General features: G+C 39.7%; 1 protein-coding gene across 16 annotated transcripts in view; it reads left to right on the plus strand.

Annotated features, from left to right (window-relative positions):
* Positions 1-14310, plus strand: part of LOC103151179 (focal adhesion kinase 1) — a 59367-nt gene that overhangs the window by 39020 nt on the left and 6037 nt on the right. For 9 of the 16 annotated variants that reach the window (XM_016681222.1, XM_016681223.1, XM_016681225.1 and 6 more), the window contains 6 exons: positions 3566-3677; positions 4344-5069; positions 9146-9223; positions 9337-9525; positions 9922-10047; positions 13122-13184. In XM_016681222.1, coding sequence (XP_016536708.1) covers positions 3566-3677; positions 4344-5069; positions 9146-9223; positions 9337-9525; positions 9922-10047; positions 13122-13184 — 1294 coding nt within the window. Of the gene's footprint in view, positions 1-3565; positions 3678-4343; positions 5070-8379; positions 8419-9145; positions 9224-9336; positions 9526-9921; positions 10048-13121; positions 13185-14310 lie in introns of all 16 variants that reach the window. The other 7 variants (XM_007571081.2, XM_007571083.2, XM_007571084.2 and 4 more) reach the window with 3 other exon arrangements.

A 14310-nucleotide genomic window follows, 5' to 3' on the forward strand; every position in this document is an offset into this window, starting at 1 on the left:
GCTTGCCATCTGCTTCTCTTTCTTATTAGCAACAGGCCTTCACTTTATGAAAATCGTTTTAGTGCTATAACATAAGCCATATGTCTGGTTTTTCATTTTCTGCCAGACTAAGGACAAATTGTGGATGAGGTTTTTTCATCCGGGTGGTAAGTGGACAAAATGAAGCTTTGACTGAAAAACATCTTGACCCGGCCACACAGTTGTGAGTGATTTTGTGGTTTGGAAAGAGAATCAATATTGATCACGTTTATTGTGGCCGCTGGCAGCGACTCTGAGAATATTGTACATGTGAAGCGTTTGGGTTACCTTTGGTCTGCCGGGTTTTTCTATCATAACATCAGTTGTAGGCCTTGCTAACCGAATATGCAGCTCTCAGCGAATACCACAAGAGAAAGGGGTGTTTTCACAGGTGGCAGCTGCCAGGAGTTACAACTTACCAACGAGAATAAATGAAGGTAAAATCCAGATGGATTAATGTAGTCCTCTACTATGAGAGCCAAAGCCAGACCACAGAGGCTCCCAATGCTGGAGTATCATTATCCGAGTTGAAACTGATAAATTATACTTTGAAACTGCTTTCTTAAAGGGTGTCTGTAATTTGATTTCATGGTGATCAAATCAGATCACTTCGCAGTAGCAGTGAGTTATCTGGTGTCAGATTGTGAAGGTTTAAAGTGTGTTAACAGCCTTACAAGGCAGATGGATAGGAACACTCTGTCTATGCCTGACAGTTTTATTTTTCTGATTTTCCTTTAGCTTTATAATCCGACTTTTGAGTTCCAAGAGTTCAGTTTACTTGAGTGGTGATTCTTTTACATTTTAAATAAAGAAAAAACCTTTTTGAGTTTGCTTCAAAGAGAGAAAGGTAATTTTTATTAACTTGAATGAAGATTGTCAAGTTAAATTCTTCAATAGTCTCTTGCACAGGCATGATTTCTCTTTGAGAGCTGTTTGTTTTCCTGAGTAAATTGACTGCAATTGTTTACTGTAAAAAAAACAACAAAAAAATCTTTTTGTCTTCTTTTCAGACATCACCATTTATTTTTTTTATTCATTAAATATAATGGTTCACATAATACCTTTTGTTCTTGTACTGCACTTCATAGCAATACACGAATATATTATATATTTTTTTTTTTTTTTTTTTTTTTTACATCTACATAAAGCCGGTCTTGAAGTGAATCTCAATGTAAGCAAAGTGAGTTGAAGAGCTACATTTTTATGACATCTTGAACCATTTGCAGAAAAACTTAAACCTGAGCAGTCAGGTCATCCCATCCTGCATCAACAAACGGACCTGGAGTCGTGTTATTCCAGGTGCTTGTGTGTTGTGGATCAGCGTGGGTGGGGTCGTTGGGGGGTTTGCTTGGTTGTGTGTGTTGAAGTTGCCATATGCTGCTGATGGTATCGTCATCATACATGTTTGTGTGGGTTACAAGGTGAAGGAAAAGAGGCTGGCCTCTTGAATTTTGCGATTAAAAAAAAAAGTTCAACCTATGAGAAATTAACTGCATAAACATATTTGTCAAACACAGAAAATACTGTCCCGTTAACTTGTTAAAAACATGTCTTTTATGGGAAATCCCACTGTTTTAAGTTTAAAAATTTAACTAAAAAAGTGACCCGGCGTCTAACAGTCAAAATGTATTATTCTAGATGATACATTTCTAAAAACCTCCGCATTTGAACAGTGTTGTTTTCAGAGTAAACAGAAGTTTTAACCTCTTAGAATAAACTCTCAATACCAATTTTTATAATGGGTGAAGTAGTAAAAACACTAAATCTGCTCTTCTGTCCGTGTGGTGTTGTTCAGGTTAAATTATGGGTAAAGATTGCGATCATTTCACTGCCTTGTGCTCTCTTTTAGTTGTACGAAAGAGCGATTGTGTTGTGATGGAAGAAAAGGCCGTATATAGGAGATTGACTCGGACAGGTGGCACAGCACACAAATACTCCACAGGAGACAAAAGGACAGGAGGGCGGTGAGGTTACCAGAAATATCTCTTGCCCTCAGGGTGGGCTGGTATCGGCAGTCTGTATCAATGGTCACTTCAGCTTGAGTTGACAACAGAACGTCTTTCTCTTGTGGAACCGACGGCGCCTCTAAGTCAGCGTCTTTGACGGTTTGGTGCTGCTTTCGCCTCAGTTTCCTCTGGAAAACTGTGTAAATTTCTGTGTGGTATCTTTTGGCTTCTTCATGTGAGCTGAAATAGCTGCGTGAGAAGGCGTGGGATGTTGCCTAATTTTAAGTGAGTCAGTGAGTTCTTGAGCAATTTTACTGACAGAGTTTACGTAGCGGTTTTACTTATACTGGAAGCAATTGTGTCAGAATTAAAACTGGGTGGTGAAGTATTATAGCTATAGGAATTTAAATAGTCGCCGGATCACTGCGGAGGTCCTGGGAGCGCTGCAAGGTAAATACACAAATTTAGCTTTTATTTTTGAAACGTTTTCAATTGAAAACTTAAACCGTTTTACTTCCGATGGTATATATATTATTGGCGTATGATCTCATTTTTACTTATTAAATAAGAGATGTCAACAAAAATGGGTTTTCTAGCTTAAAAAAAGTTAGAACACTGTTCATTAGGAGCTAGTAGTATTTGCTTCTCGTAGAAATCTGTCTGAGGAAAGTTTGCCCAAATCTTCACATTAAGCTTTGAAATGTTTGAAAGAGCTCTTAAATAAAATTACTTGTTTTAACTCTTCACTACCTCAATAAGTTCTAGACCTGGTCTTTGGCTTGGACTTTCCCTTCTCATGCAGTCTTTGGTGGATTTACTGGTGTGTTTAGGTCATTGTCATGTTGAAGGGTTCAATTCTGCTTCCACTTTAATGTTTTTTTTTTCCAGGATGGTCTCACATTTCCCCTTTACCATTCTCTAAAACCTGATAATATTCACAGGGGATTTAATGAACGTGGGTTGAACACGTCTTGCTGCTGCTTCCCCAAACCATGACACTTCCACCTCCTTGCTTTAGAGTTGGTATGAAGTCTCTTTCCTAGAACTGGATAATGATGAATTGACTTGTTAGAAAGCGAAACTTGTACATTTTCTTTCTGATTGTTCAAACAATTTACTTCATATCAGCAATAACATATTGCTGATCCCATGATGACATTTTAGGGTTTTTGGAGACTTCGTGTAGCACCTTGCTGTCTGCTTTCAGGGTGATCTTACTTGGAAGTTATTCTGAGCTAATTATGAAAATATCGCATTTTCTAAAAGAGCTAAATAAACAAATGCTAAACGGACAAATGCTTAATTTAATTTTTATTTAATTTTCTCTTTTCTAATGTTTTAAATTTTACAGAGCATTATAAGAAAAAAAATTCAGAAATGGAAACATTTAATAGAATTTATTTTACTGTAAACCTTTACTGTATGTATTTATATATACATAGATTTCTTTAAGGACCAACAACTTAAAAGCAGTATGAAAATGAGTGGGCATGTTTTCTGCAGTGACATTTACGCTGCTTCACATTTGTTAATATATCTGTTTTAAGTTGATGGAATGTGTTTATTAAAAACTTTCTTATTTTTACTATATTTTCTCTTAGCACGATATTGGAGGAGGAGAAGCTCCAGCAGAAAGAGAGGAACAGGATGGAGATGAGGCGGCAGGTCACAGTTTCCTGGGACTCAGGAGGGCCGGATGAAGCTCCACCCAAAGTAAGATGGCGATACACCTGCGTGCGTGCGTGCGTGCGTGCGTGCGTGCGTGCGTGCGTGCGTGCGTGCGTGCGTGCGTGCGTGCGTGCGTGCGGTCTTGGTTTCAAAACCAAGTTTTCACTTTTAAAGTTATTTTTCTTAGTGATGTCTTGTGTTTTTCAGTGTGTAATTCCTTGTTAAAATTTGCTTAGTTTTCTTCAAGGAGACATTTCAAGGTTCGGTTTTTAATAGATTAGTCAAATGTAACGGTCTTCAGTTACAATCAATATATTTTTTTAACTCTACCATGATCCCTCATTGCTCCGCCTTACATTTTGTTTCTCCAGCTTCTTCCCCCTGACTCATTACTATGATTCATGTGCTGCCAGCATCTCTTAACTTCTTCTTTGGGTTACATCAGAAGCCAACATGTTTTTGTTTTTTTTTGTAACTCATTCAGCAGACTGAGAGAAGTGATTTCCAGGGTTTTGGTCATTTATAGACATGGTTCATGTTTAGCCTTATTGCAACACATTCATGTTCTTGGGAATAAAGGGTGTATATTCCATTCAGGAACATGGTTGTCTGTGGTTCGATCCTCTCCGTCTCCTCCACCAGCACACCTCTGCTTTTCATGGCTCCATTTCTTTCCCTCCTCCTCCTCTACCTTTGTCTCTCTGTTTGCAGCCCGTCCGCCGTCCATCCCTTCAGCCCACCTTCAGCCTGGATTGTATTTCTGCTCCTCCTCTTCATCACTGCCAAAAAAACCAGCGCTTTGCCTCTCAGCTTTCTCTCCGCACTGGAAACGCTCATCCATCATCTCCCTCCTCTTCCTCCCACTCACCCGCTCCACCTCTCTCCTCGCTACCTCTGAATTTTCCCCCTCGTCTTTTCTCTACCAGTTCTGAGCCTAACTCGCCTTTACTACAAAGAGCACCTCTTTATAAAAGGTCTTTATCTGAGGAAACATCTAAGTTAAACTCTGATTTGACATTTTCTCCTTTGTGGTTTCCCCCAACCCACACTGGGACCCCCATCACGACCAACGCCCCAGCCAACAGCAGCCATTCCTTTCCTTGGCATTTCTCTCCACTCCTTCCCCAACCCAGTCCAAACTTTGACTCGCTGCGCTGCAGTTGGTCAAATTCTTGTCCTTATAAGCAGTCACCGCCCGGCTTTCCCAGCTTTCACCCCGACACCCAGACTAATCCTTACACCATTGACCTTCTGACCCAGCATGCTGCAGTGCAGTCAGGTTGGAGCGCCCCGCTTTTCCCTCCCCACACTGACGATGTCCTTTCAGTGTCCTGTAATCTGTCCTCGGCCAGCCTTCGCTCACCCAGTCCAATGTCAGCCTCCCACATGCTGCTAGCTCCTCCATCTTCTGAAGGAGCCGTGTCCAGACCCTTTCAGGCAGGTGGTGTGCGGTTCAGGTGCACTAATGTGTTTTCTTAACAACTAAACCAATCTCAAAACATTGCAGCTTTTCTCTGTTTTTGAGCCTGTAAAAAATATCCAGTTGGCACATCTGCAGGAGAAGTCAATATACATAATGTGTTGTGCTTTAACATTTATTTATTTAATCAGTTTTCTATTTGTGTCAATTAAAATTTTAGCAATTCAACACTTGCTTTGTAACAACCATTGATGTGATAAGAGCAAAGATTTGATAATTACAAAATAATAATTAACTATGATCAAAAAAAACAAAAACTTAAAATTATCTACTATTTGGACTGGTTAGTTTCTAGGTAAATATAGAAAATATAAAGCAAAACATTTGACAAGGAACAAATGAGAAGCTCTGTATTTTTTTTTTATCTTAAATTTAACTCCACAATTTTTTTTTAAATGGACACTACTGCTTTGTTGTTGCTTTTTTTTTGTTAATTTCTTTTTTTTTTTTTTTTTTTTTTTTTTTTTTTTTTCTAATTATTTCATGCCTATTAATTCCAGGCTCAAAATAGAAAAGTTGTACGTTTTTGCTCATTGCTTCATTACCATTAAAATTTGCACTCCGTCTGGTTTTGTTTATCCCTGCTAGCTTCTTTTATCCATCAGGCTGTTAAGATGCTGTCCACTGTGACTCGTATTTATATCTGTGTCGGATACTTCTCTGGATTGTTACGGCCTATTTCTGGTTTGCTGAGGGTCGTCGTTGTAGTAAACCTTAAATTCACTGGGCTTAATGTAAGACCCATGAAACGTCCAACCAGAATACAGTTTAAACTGTTTAAAAGTGATGGAGAAGTGATTTTGTTTGCTAATTTAAAACGCACCACTAACTCCAAAGTTATGGATGATTCAGTGATGTTCTGGATTGAATATTGAATTATTTTTTCTTTACGGCATCAGATGTTGTGCTAAACTTTCAGACAATTCAAAGTGTTTTGCGCTTTTACATGATTCATTTTAGAGGCTGTAAAAGGTCCATGCTTCACGTCAAGATGATTACTTTGTAGCGCATGTTTTCCTAAGTGGACAAAAGGAGGGGAAGTACTTCAGGCCTCTGCTTGGTTTTCACGCTGAAGCAGTCCCGATGTTCTCCAGCTCGAATCAGCCAGGAGTCATTCTTCTTTTAGAGCTCCTAATGCATGTTTGCCTCTCTCTCTCTGTTGCCCTTGGCGGTGATGGATGTGTCTGTGTTGAAGTGGAGTCGTTTCCCCGAGGGATGCATGAAGTAAAAGGAAACCTTAATTACACTGTGCTTTGCAGCATTCCTTAAAGATTCTTAAATAGTTATGTAACTATGTGCCTGTTTTAGGGCATGTTTGGTGCAATGATGGGTTCATAAAACGCAGGAATCCATCTTACTATTCTTTAAGAGTGTTCTGCCTGTAAATCGCAGCATTTTGTGGAGCCCGAGAGGGAAATTTATGCAATTTTTTATGCTGTGTTAAATGTTTTAATGATCTGTCAGGGTTTGTGTTCCGCATTTTTGTCTAACATTTTCCCGTTTTTGTTGTTGTTGTTGTTGTAAACAAACTTGAAATACCCAGACAGATTTGTTTTACAGGGTCATCAGTTGACATACTGCTAAAGATTCTTGCTGGTTGTAAAGGAAACAGCAGCATCTGGAACATGAGCAGTTCAAAATGGTGGCTCTTGGCTCAGTTTTTCAGTTTTGTGGCACAGCTTGGTCAATCCTAGCGCTTATTTTGACTGGTTCCTGATTCTCTTTTTTGTTTTGTTTTCATGCTTCTGTGAAATCAGTCTGATACAGGTTCAGACTGTCTGTGGTCTGGAGATTGATGCTGACACAGAACTGAGTCAGATCCTGTTGGAGGGTGAACACTTAGTTTACAGATCCTTGTCAGTTTAAACCGGAACCACACAATTCAATCTCTTTTTTGGTTATTTTATTCAGCAGACCACATAGTAGTACATATTTGAAGAAAAATAAACCTAATTTAAAAAATTTATAAATGAAAATCTGAGAAATTAGATGCATTTTCAGGTTTTGGTCTTTACTCTGATACCCCAAAATAAAAAGCAGTGTAACCTTTTGCCTTCAGAGTCCATCTGTGTAATTTAATCTCTAGCTAAATTGTAAAAACCTCAGAGGTTTGTTGAAGAATATTACTGTGTTAATATTCATCTTCTTGATTACCTGATTAATCACTCATTTATCAATAGGACATAGAAAAGAATCAATCTTTCATATTCTTTCACATGTTATTGTTTCCTAAATCAGTTTTTCAGTCAACATCAGGCAGAAAATTACTGCCACTAGTCATATTTAGCAGCCTAATAAACACACAACTAGAGCAACTGTATAAAGCAGCGATTAAAAACATCCATTCTCTAAAAACTTTGTTGTATTTTGTCCAACCAGCTTTATGTGGCAGACCAATGCAAAGTGGCAGATAATTACGAAGTGGAAGAAAAGGTGGTGAAATAACGTCCCAAGCTTTGAACATTTCGGACTGTCACCATCCACCATCTGAAAATGCAGTTTTTACAAGCCATTTAGGAGACGCAGAAAACATGCGGAAGAGGTCAAATGAAAACAACATTGAACTTTTTGACCTGTGTGCACATGCTGATCTCATCATCATCATCCACACAATAAAAGCATGGTGGTGGCAGCATCGTGCTGTGGGTACGCTCTCCTTGAGGAGGGAAAGAGAAGCTGGTCAGGATTTATGACCAGCTTCATAAATCTGATCATAATTCAACTAATGAATTTAGCTCCATGAATTGACCTGCAGCTAAATTCAGGACAATTCGAGGAGAAAACATGTTTGAACTTGAGACTGGAGCGAAGGTTCACCTGCAGTGAGAATCTGAGGCGAGACTTGAATATTGTTCGTAGACCCTTCCCATCCAGGCTCGCCTATTCCGAAACTTCTGAGGGTTGAATATAACACAATTCTTTAGATTGTTTTTAGACAGTTTCAGAAACATTGCATCACTTTCCTCTCACTTCAGTATTGTGCACTACTTTGTCTTACTCTATCACATAAAATCCTAATAAAAAAAACATTTACAATTTAAATAGAAAAAGAGGTATGCATACTTTCAGAAGGCACTTTGCATCTTGTGTTCAGTGTTTTTGTCCTGTCTTGCTTCTTTGTTTCTTCCTCTTTCTTTCTTTCTTCTTTTTCACCCACTTTTTTCCACTTTCCTCGCCCCCCACCCCATTCCTTCCTCCCCTCCTCGTTTTACTTTGCCTTCTCCTTCTCTCTCCCCGTGCGTCTTTGTGTCCGTCTCGCTGTCGGAGGTGTGGTCCAGAGAAAGCTACTATGAGAGACTGTGGAAGGTAGAGGCTGCAACACTGTTGTGCTAGACATGAGCTCACATTTTGGTGTATTTTAAAGAAATCTCTCCTGGACATTATGGGAAGAGAAACCCAACAGCTTCATCCCAAACCAGCCGAGAAAAGACTAGAACATTGTGGGTTCACCAAGCACTTCTGTTTATAGCTGACAGTTAGCTCCAGTTGCGTAAAGTGAAGTTTTGGAGTTGCTTTTCTCCGAGAATCCTGAAAAGCCTCCGCAGATGTTTGGAATGAGCCGAAACTATTATTTAATCCACAAATTCTCTCATTCAGCCTCGTCAGTAACAGACTGCGTGAAAGAGAGGTCTTTGGTGAACAGCGACACGCTTAACACACTCGCATCACATCTAACCTAAATCTAAATCACATCTACAGTGACCAGCTAGTCCACAAGCACATTATTTTTTTCTTTAATCGTTAACCTGACTGTCGTAGGTTGTCGTAGTAACAGGAGCAGTGTTTTTTTCCTGAGCGTTTCACTAACAGCTTGCTGGATTTGCAGCCCTGTGGGTGCTCCCTGTGTTGACTGACGGCTAACATGACCACACAAACATCTGCTGGGGGTTTGTGTGTTGATTTTCTGAGTGTTGTAACTTCTAGTGGATAATTCAGGAAAAACCTGATGCAGGGTTAACTCCTTGTTTTCTTCTTATATTTTTATGTTTACCTTCATTTATGTAATTAGTTTTTTTTTTCTTCTGTCTCTTAGCCAAGTAGACCAGGCTACCCCAGTCCCCGCTCCAGTGAAGGTTTCTACCCCAGTCCTCAGCATCCTGGACATTACCAGGTATGTATTCAGATTCCTTCCTTTTGATCATGGTTGCTGTAAACAACATATGGTTGAACCGAAGCTAAGATAACTTCTCATCTGTCTTTTCTATTTTCTCCTTCCTGCATTAGATGGCAGCATATCCAGGCCCACACACCCTGCCCTCTGTGCCCAGCGCCCTGTACCCTCCACAGGCCGCTATGGTGGACACGCATCACGCGCACACACACCCCCGCCACCACGTCCACACGCACTCACACACACAGCTGCTTCCTCAGCCGCACGGGACCGACATGGGTCTGTGGGGCTCTGTGATGGAGGTAAGAGGCATCGCTGCTATGGTTACGCATGCACACAGATGAGAGCTTCTGGGTTGGTCCGCCATAAATAATTTTTTAAAACTTTTCCCGATGCTCAGAAAATTATTGTTTACTTTGATGGACCGCCACTTTGCTTAAAGAACCAGACTGGTATTCCAGATTACGAATGTATGTTCTACAGATTAGCACATCACTGCCATCTTTTACTTTTATTGAGTTCCTCCATCATCTCAGTTCAGTTTCTCATCCATCTTCTGCCCATCTGTCTTCATGTGTCGTCTCTTGGCCAAATGCATGTTTTTTTGTTTTGTTTTTTGCTTTGTTTGTACGTTGTTGGTGTGCATGCTTGCTGTTTGCTCCACATTCGTGTGTGCGTGTGTGTGTGTGTGTGTGTAGGACAGGGCAGTAGACATGCAGCAGTGTGTAGGCCAGCAGTGCCTGTTAATGGAGGAGCAGCTGATGATACAACAGCAGCAGATGGAGGAGGATCAGAGGTGGCTGGAGCAGGAGGAAAGGCTGCTGGTAACGCACTCAGCACTCAGTGGAACATGTGACACATGCGCAACACAATGGCGGCTCGTTTAAAGAGGGCTTACAGCGGAAAACCAGCTCAAAGCCCTGGCGATTTGTTTGACATTGAATTAGTCCGAAAATATAACATTTATTGATTTAAATTCACAGTAAACATAGATCAAACATCCACATCTTCATCACCTTCAAACTTAAGCTACAATTCATGCTCAACTCACTGAACCTCGTAATCTAGGGAGGTGTGTCGCTTTCAGCCGCAATTTCACAGACATGAAGTCAGTGAAGAGAAGAAATGATCTCATTAGGCTCCACCGCAAGTTTTGTCAACATCTAAATCCTGACCATAAAAAAAAAAACTCTTATCAAATTATCAAGTCAGAAATGTTTAGTCCGTTTCAAAACCAGCTATGATTCGCGCTGATAATAATCTATTGGTATAAAACAAATGTCACGAATTTAGAAGCGGTTTGAAAAATTCTTCTGTGACTCAACCAAACCTATGATTTTGGCCAATAAGCTTCCTTTAAGTGTGTAATTAAACGAAGACGTTTTACACAAAGATAGCAGCTGCTTCTGCACTATTGAAAAAAACATGTTGCTGAAGTGGCTACATTTGTGTCTTGGAACTAAATAAGAGAAGTTTGTTCATAAAAGTGAAAACAAATTCACTCCTGGGATTTATTTCCAGCAAAAATGGCGCGTTTACCACATGATGCACGTTGAAATCACATTTTTTCTGGGGTACTTTTTGCTCATTCCTATTTATGTTGTGCATGCCACATTTCTCAAAGATGTCATCCTCTCTTTTTAAGTTGCTTTGTTCACTTTCCATGGTTTTGTTTATTCAAGGTTATGACTGTGTCAGTGCATTACACTTGGATTCAGTAACTTCTTTACTAACAAGCAATATATTCAAACGTCTTCTTAGAAGTTGGATCATGTCGGTTTCAAAGGCGCCCTGAGAATTTACTGAGAATTTACCAGAAGACGATCAAAACTGAGCATATTTCTCAGATCACAGAGTGCAGAGCAGGTCACATAACACAGACAGCAGCAGACAAAACAGTCTCTCTTTCACTGTGAGCATCAGGGTAAAAGGTAAAAAACACTAACCTTATTTGGGGAAATGCAGATTTATGGCTTCAACAAAGTGAACATGCGAATGGCCCTTTAATACAGTTTGCATTTTTTACTGAACATTTTTTAAAAATCCGCCTGACTGAGTCTGTTAGGAAAAAAACTCCTGTAGTACGTCATCAACAAATAATAGGAACTATAATACTATAAGACTGATCATTTAAGATGCTTTGATCTCTTGTTAATAGAGAAGTATCAAACAAAAATGGAACTGACAAAATTAAATTGAGGAGTCTAAGCCTGTCACAATAACAATAAACTGTCCAAGAACTTATTGTGATAAACGATAATATTGTTGTTTTGAGACCATTTTGAAGTAACATAACGGAAATGGCATAATAATGGCAAGAACACATTCTCAGAATCAATAAACTTTAAATTCTAATGAACTTTTAAACACTGGAACTGGAAGATATTTTAAATATCCAAAATTTAAAAAAAAAAAAACAGAAACGACAAAAAAATGAATTATGAGGTCTCTGTAAACAAAAAATATATTTCCTCAGTTTTTTAAAAAGAGAATGAAAAGCGATAATTCAAGCAAATGAAAATTGAGTTTCTTTTAATTTATCATGCAATTAATTGATGTATTGTGACAGGCCTATTGAGGATTATATAAAATATTTGCTATATTCATTTTGTGTTCACTAACATTGGACAAATCATCCTTTGTTTCCAAAGTAAGTCAGAAGCCACCATTAAAAATAGATTATTTGGAATATATTTTATAATGAAACACAATTAACAGTATAGAAACCACAAACACAAATGGGTGTGTGTGAATGGGGGAGTCCAACTGTGTGTTATTTTTTTGAGGCTGGCAGGATGGAGGATGGAGGAGTGCTTCATGTTTCCTGCGTTTTTCTGTGAGCGGCGATGGAAGTGGCTGTGTGGGGTTTTTGCTCAAGAATTTTATTGTGTGTGAGAGAGTTTGGAGGCAGGTGTGGCCTGTGTGAATTCCTGGCTTAATGATAGGCTTACAGACTGACAGCCCAGTCAACAGTCTGTCTTTGACCCATAACCGCAAACCGACAACACACAAGATTACTGAAAAGCTGAGGAGGCATCAGATTGTGTGTGTGTGGGAGGGGAGAGGAGTGTGCACATGAGAAAGTTTTTGCCGTAGTCTGGCCGGTTTTTATAACACTGTCAGTTGAGTGAGAGGGGTGGAGAGAGGGAGAAGAGCTTGGTTGGCATCGGACACCCTCCTCCTGGTTTTCTCCCTCCTTTCTCTCCGCGTTTCAGAGTCGACTATACGTGCACTTGAGGCAGAAAGCTGGAGCTGAATCCGATCAAAAACGCACAAAAAAAACTGCTAGAACAGACAGAGACATGGTTACGCTCAGACCAATTCTGTGAAATCGGAAGATAAGCACAGAAACAAAACGGCTCCATCCTCCAGGACGCCTTCGATTCGTCGGGAAACTTTTAATGAACTTCACGGCAATGCTGGTCTTCAAGTCCTGTCTTGGAAAACTGGTATGCAAGGACAACCGATGCGAGGGGATTTTGGGGGAGGGGGGGTCTTTGAGCCCAAATATTTATAGGCAATTGAAATTCTGAGCATCTTGAATCACTTTAAGATCCAGTAGCTCCGAGCAGGATGTTGAAGGTTTTTATTTGAGCCTTTAAATGCTGCTGCAGCCTGAGCGGCGCAGAGGATCGGGAGCTAATAGCGGGAGCTAATACCCGTTATGTGGTTTTTCTCTCGGGGCATTCCCCAGGAATGAAAATGGTTTTCAGCTCAAGTCACAAGCAGCGGAGCAATGTGACTCGCTGCTCCTCGGGAAGAAGACAAACCCAATCATTCAGCTTTGTTGGGATAATTTAGCTGTGTGATATTAGAAAACTGCTTTGTTGAAACTTTAAATATGATTATTGTCAATAAAAGGAGCCGTAAAGTCATTGACGACTTGTGTCTGTTTTAGAAACCAGATACAAGGAGCTCTAGAGGGAGTCTGGACAGAGAAGACAGCGGACTGCAGCCCCCGGTGAGTAACTTTTAGCTGTTTTTGTTGCCAGTCATCTCAGCTGCTCCCAGTATTTTTCACTGGTGCTTCTTCGGCTGCCTCATGTTTGTTTTGATTGGAGCTGGATGGATAGATCCAGGAGCAGGAAGTGACCTCACGGGCGAGGGCCAGCAATTCTGAGGTCAATGTGTTCTCACAGCATTACTGGATATTAATAGAAGGCCATAGCAGGAAAATAAATCTGTGTTTGTTTTCTCTCTCTCTGTGCCCGAGTGCTGCTGCAGTCACTCGGCTCTTAACTCCAGAGTGTCGCAGCATCTTTAGAGGAAGTTGTGTTGATCATAATAATCTGCAAGCTGGACTCATGTTTGCTTGCTGTAAAGTCACTTTAATTGCATGGTACCGGTTTCCTTCAGCTGGTTTGGAATTTGATAAAAATGAGGAGAAGAAAATGTTTTGTTGGGGGAAAATGTGCAGATTTTTTTGCAAAAAAAATCTACATTTCTGGAAAAATAAGTGTTTTTTTTTTATGTGTTTCTTTGTTTCATTTTTGATTTTCACCATCACATCAGTTTTTCTCCAGCTGATTTTTGTGACACTGACAGGAAACCAAAAGTGCAACAGCACTGCTTTTTGGTCCTTAGATTAGGTTTTAAACCGGAGCTCTCATGCTTAACCTGAGCCCATGTTGTGAGTTATTAAAGCATCGCTGATCAGTAACATCAAAGTCAAGAAAGCAGTGGTAAGAGCCATTTTCCTCAGCAGCCACCGTCAGCGTTGTGTTTTTTCATGAATATGCCTTAACAAATCCCAGGAGGGTGAATGTTTTGAAATCAGAAATATACATTTGTGTGAAGCCTGTTGGGTTAAGATGGTTACAAACAACAATATGATAACTTCATAATAATATGACCCTTTTTTTTAAGTGTTCACACAAAGTGAGTCATATCTTGTTTCTGAAGAATGATAAATCCTGTCTGTCTTTAAATGAGTCCACCAACAAAATAAAGCAAAGCAAATTTTAATTGAAAACATTCAATTCCACGTATTTCTGATTAGGTGCTGATAAAACTCAAATAATAATCCACATGTAAAGTCTTCCATCTTTGCTTTTGTTCAGCTTGTTTTTTTTTGTTTGTTTTTTTTT

This window comes from Poecilia formosa, unplaced genomic scaffold (assembly GCF_000485575.1).
Source record: "Poecilia formosa unplaced genomic scaffold, Poecilia_formosa-5.1.2 Scaffold273, whole genome shotgun sequence".
Classification (NCBI taxonomy): domain Eukaryota; kingdom Metazoa; phylum Chordata; class Actinopteri; order Cyprinodontiformes; family Poeciliidae; genus Poecilia; species Poecilia formosa.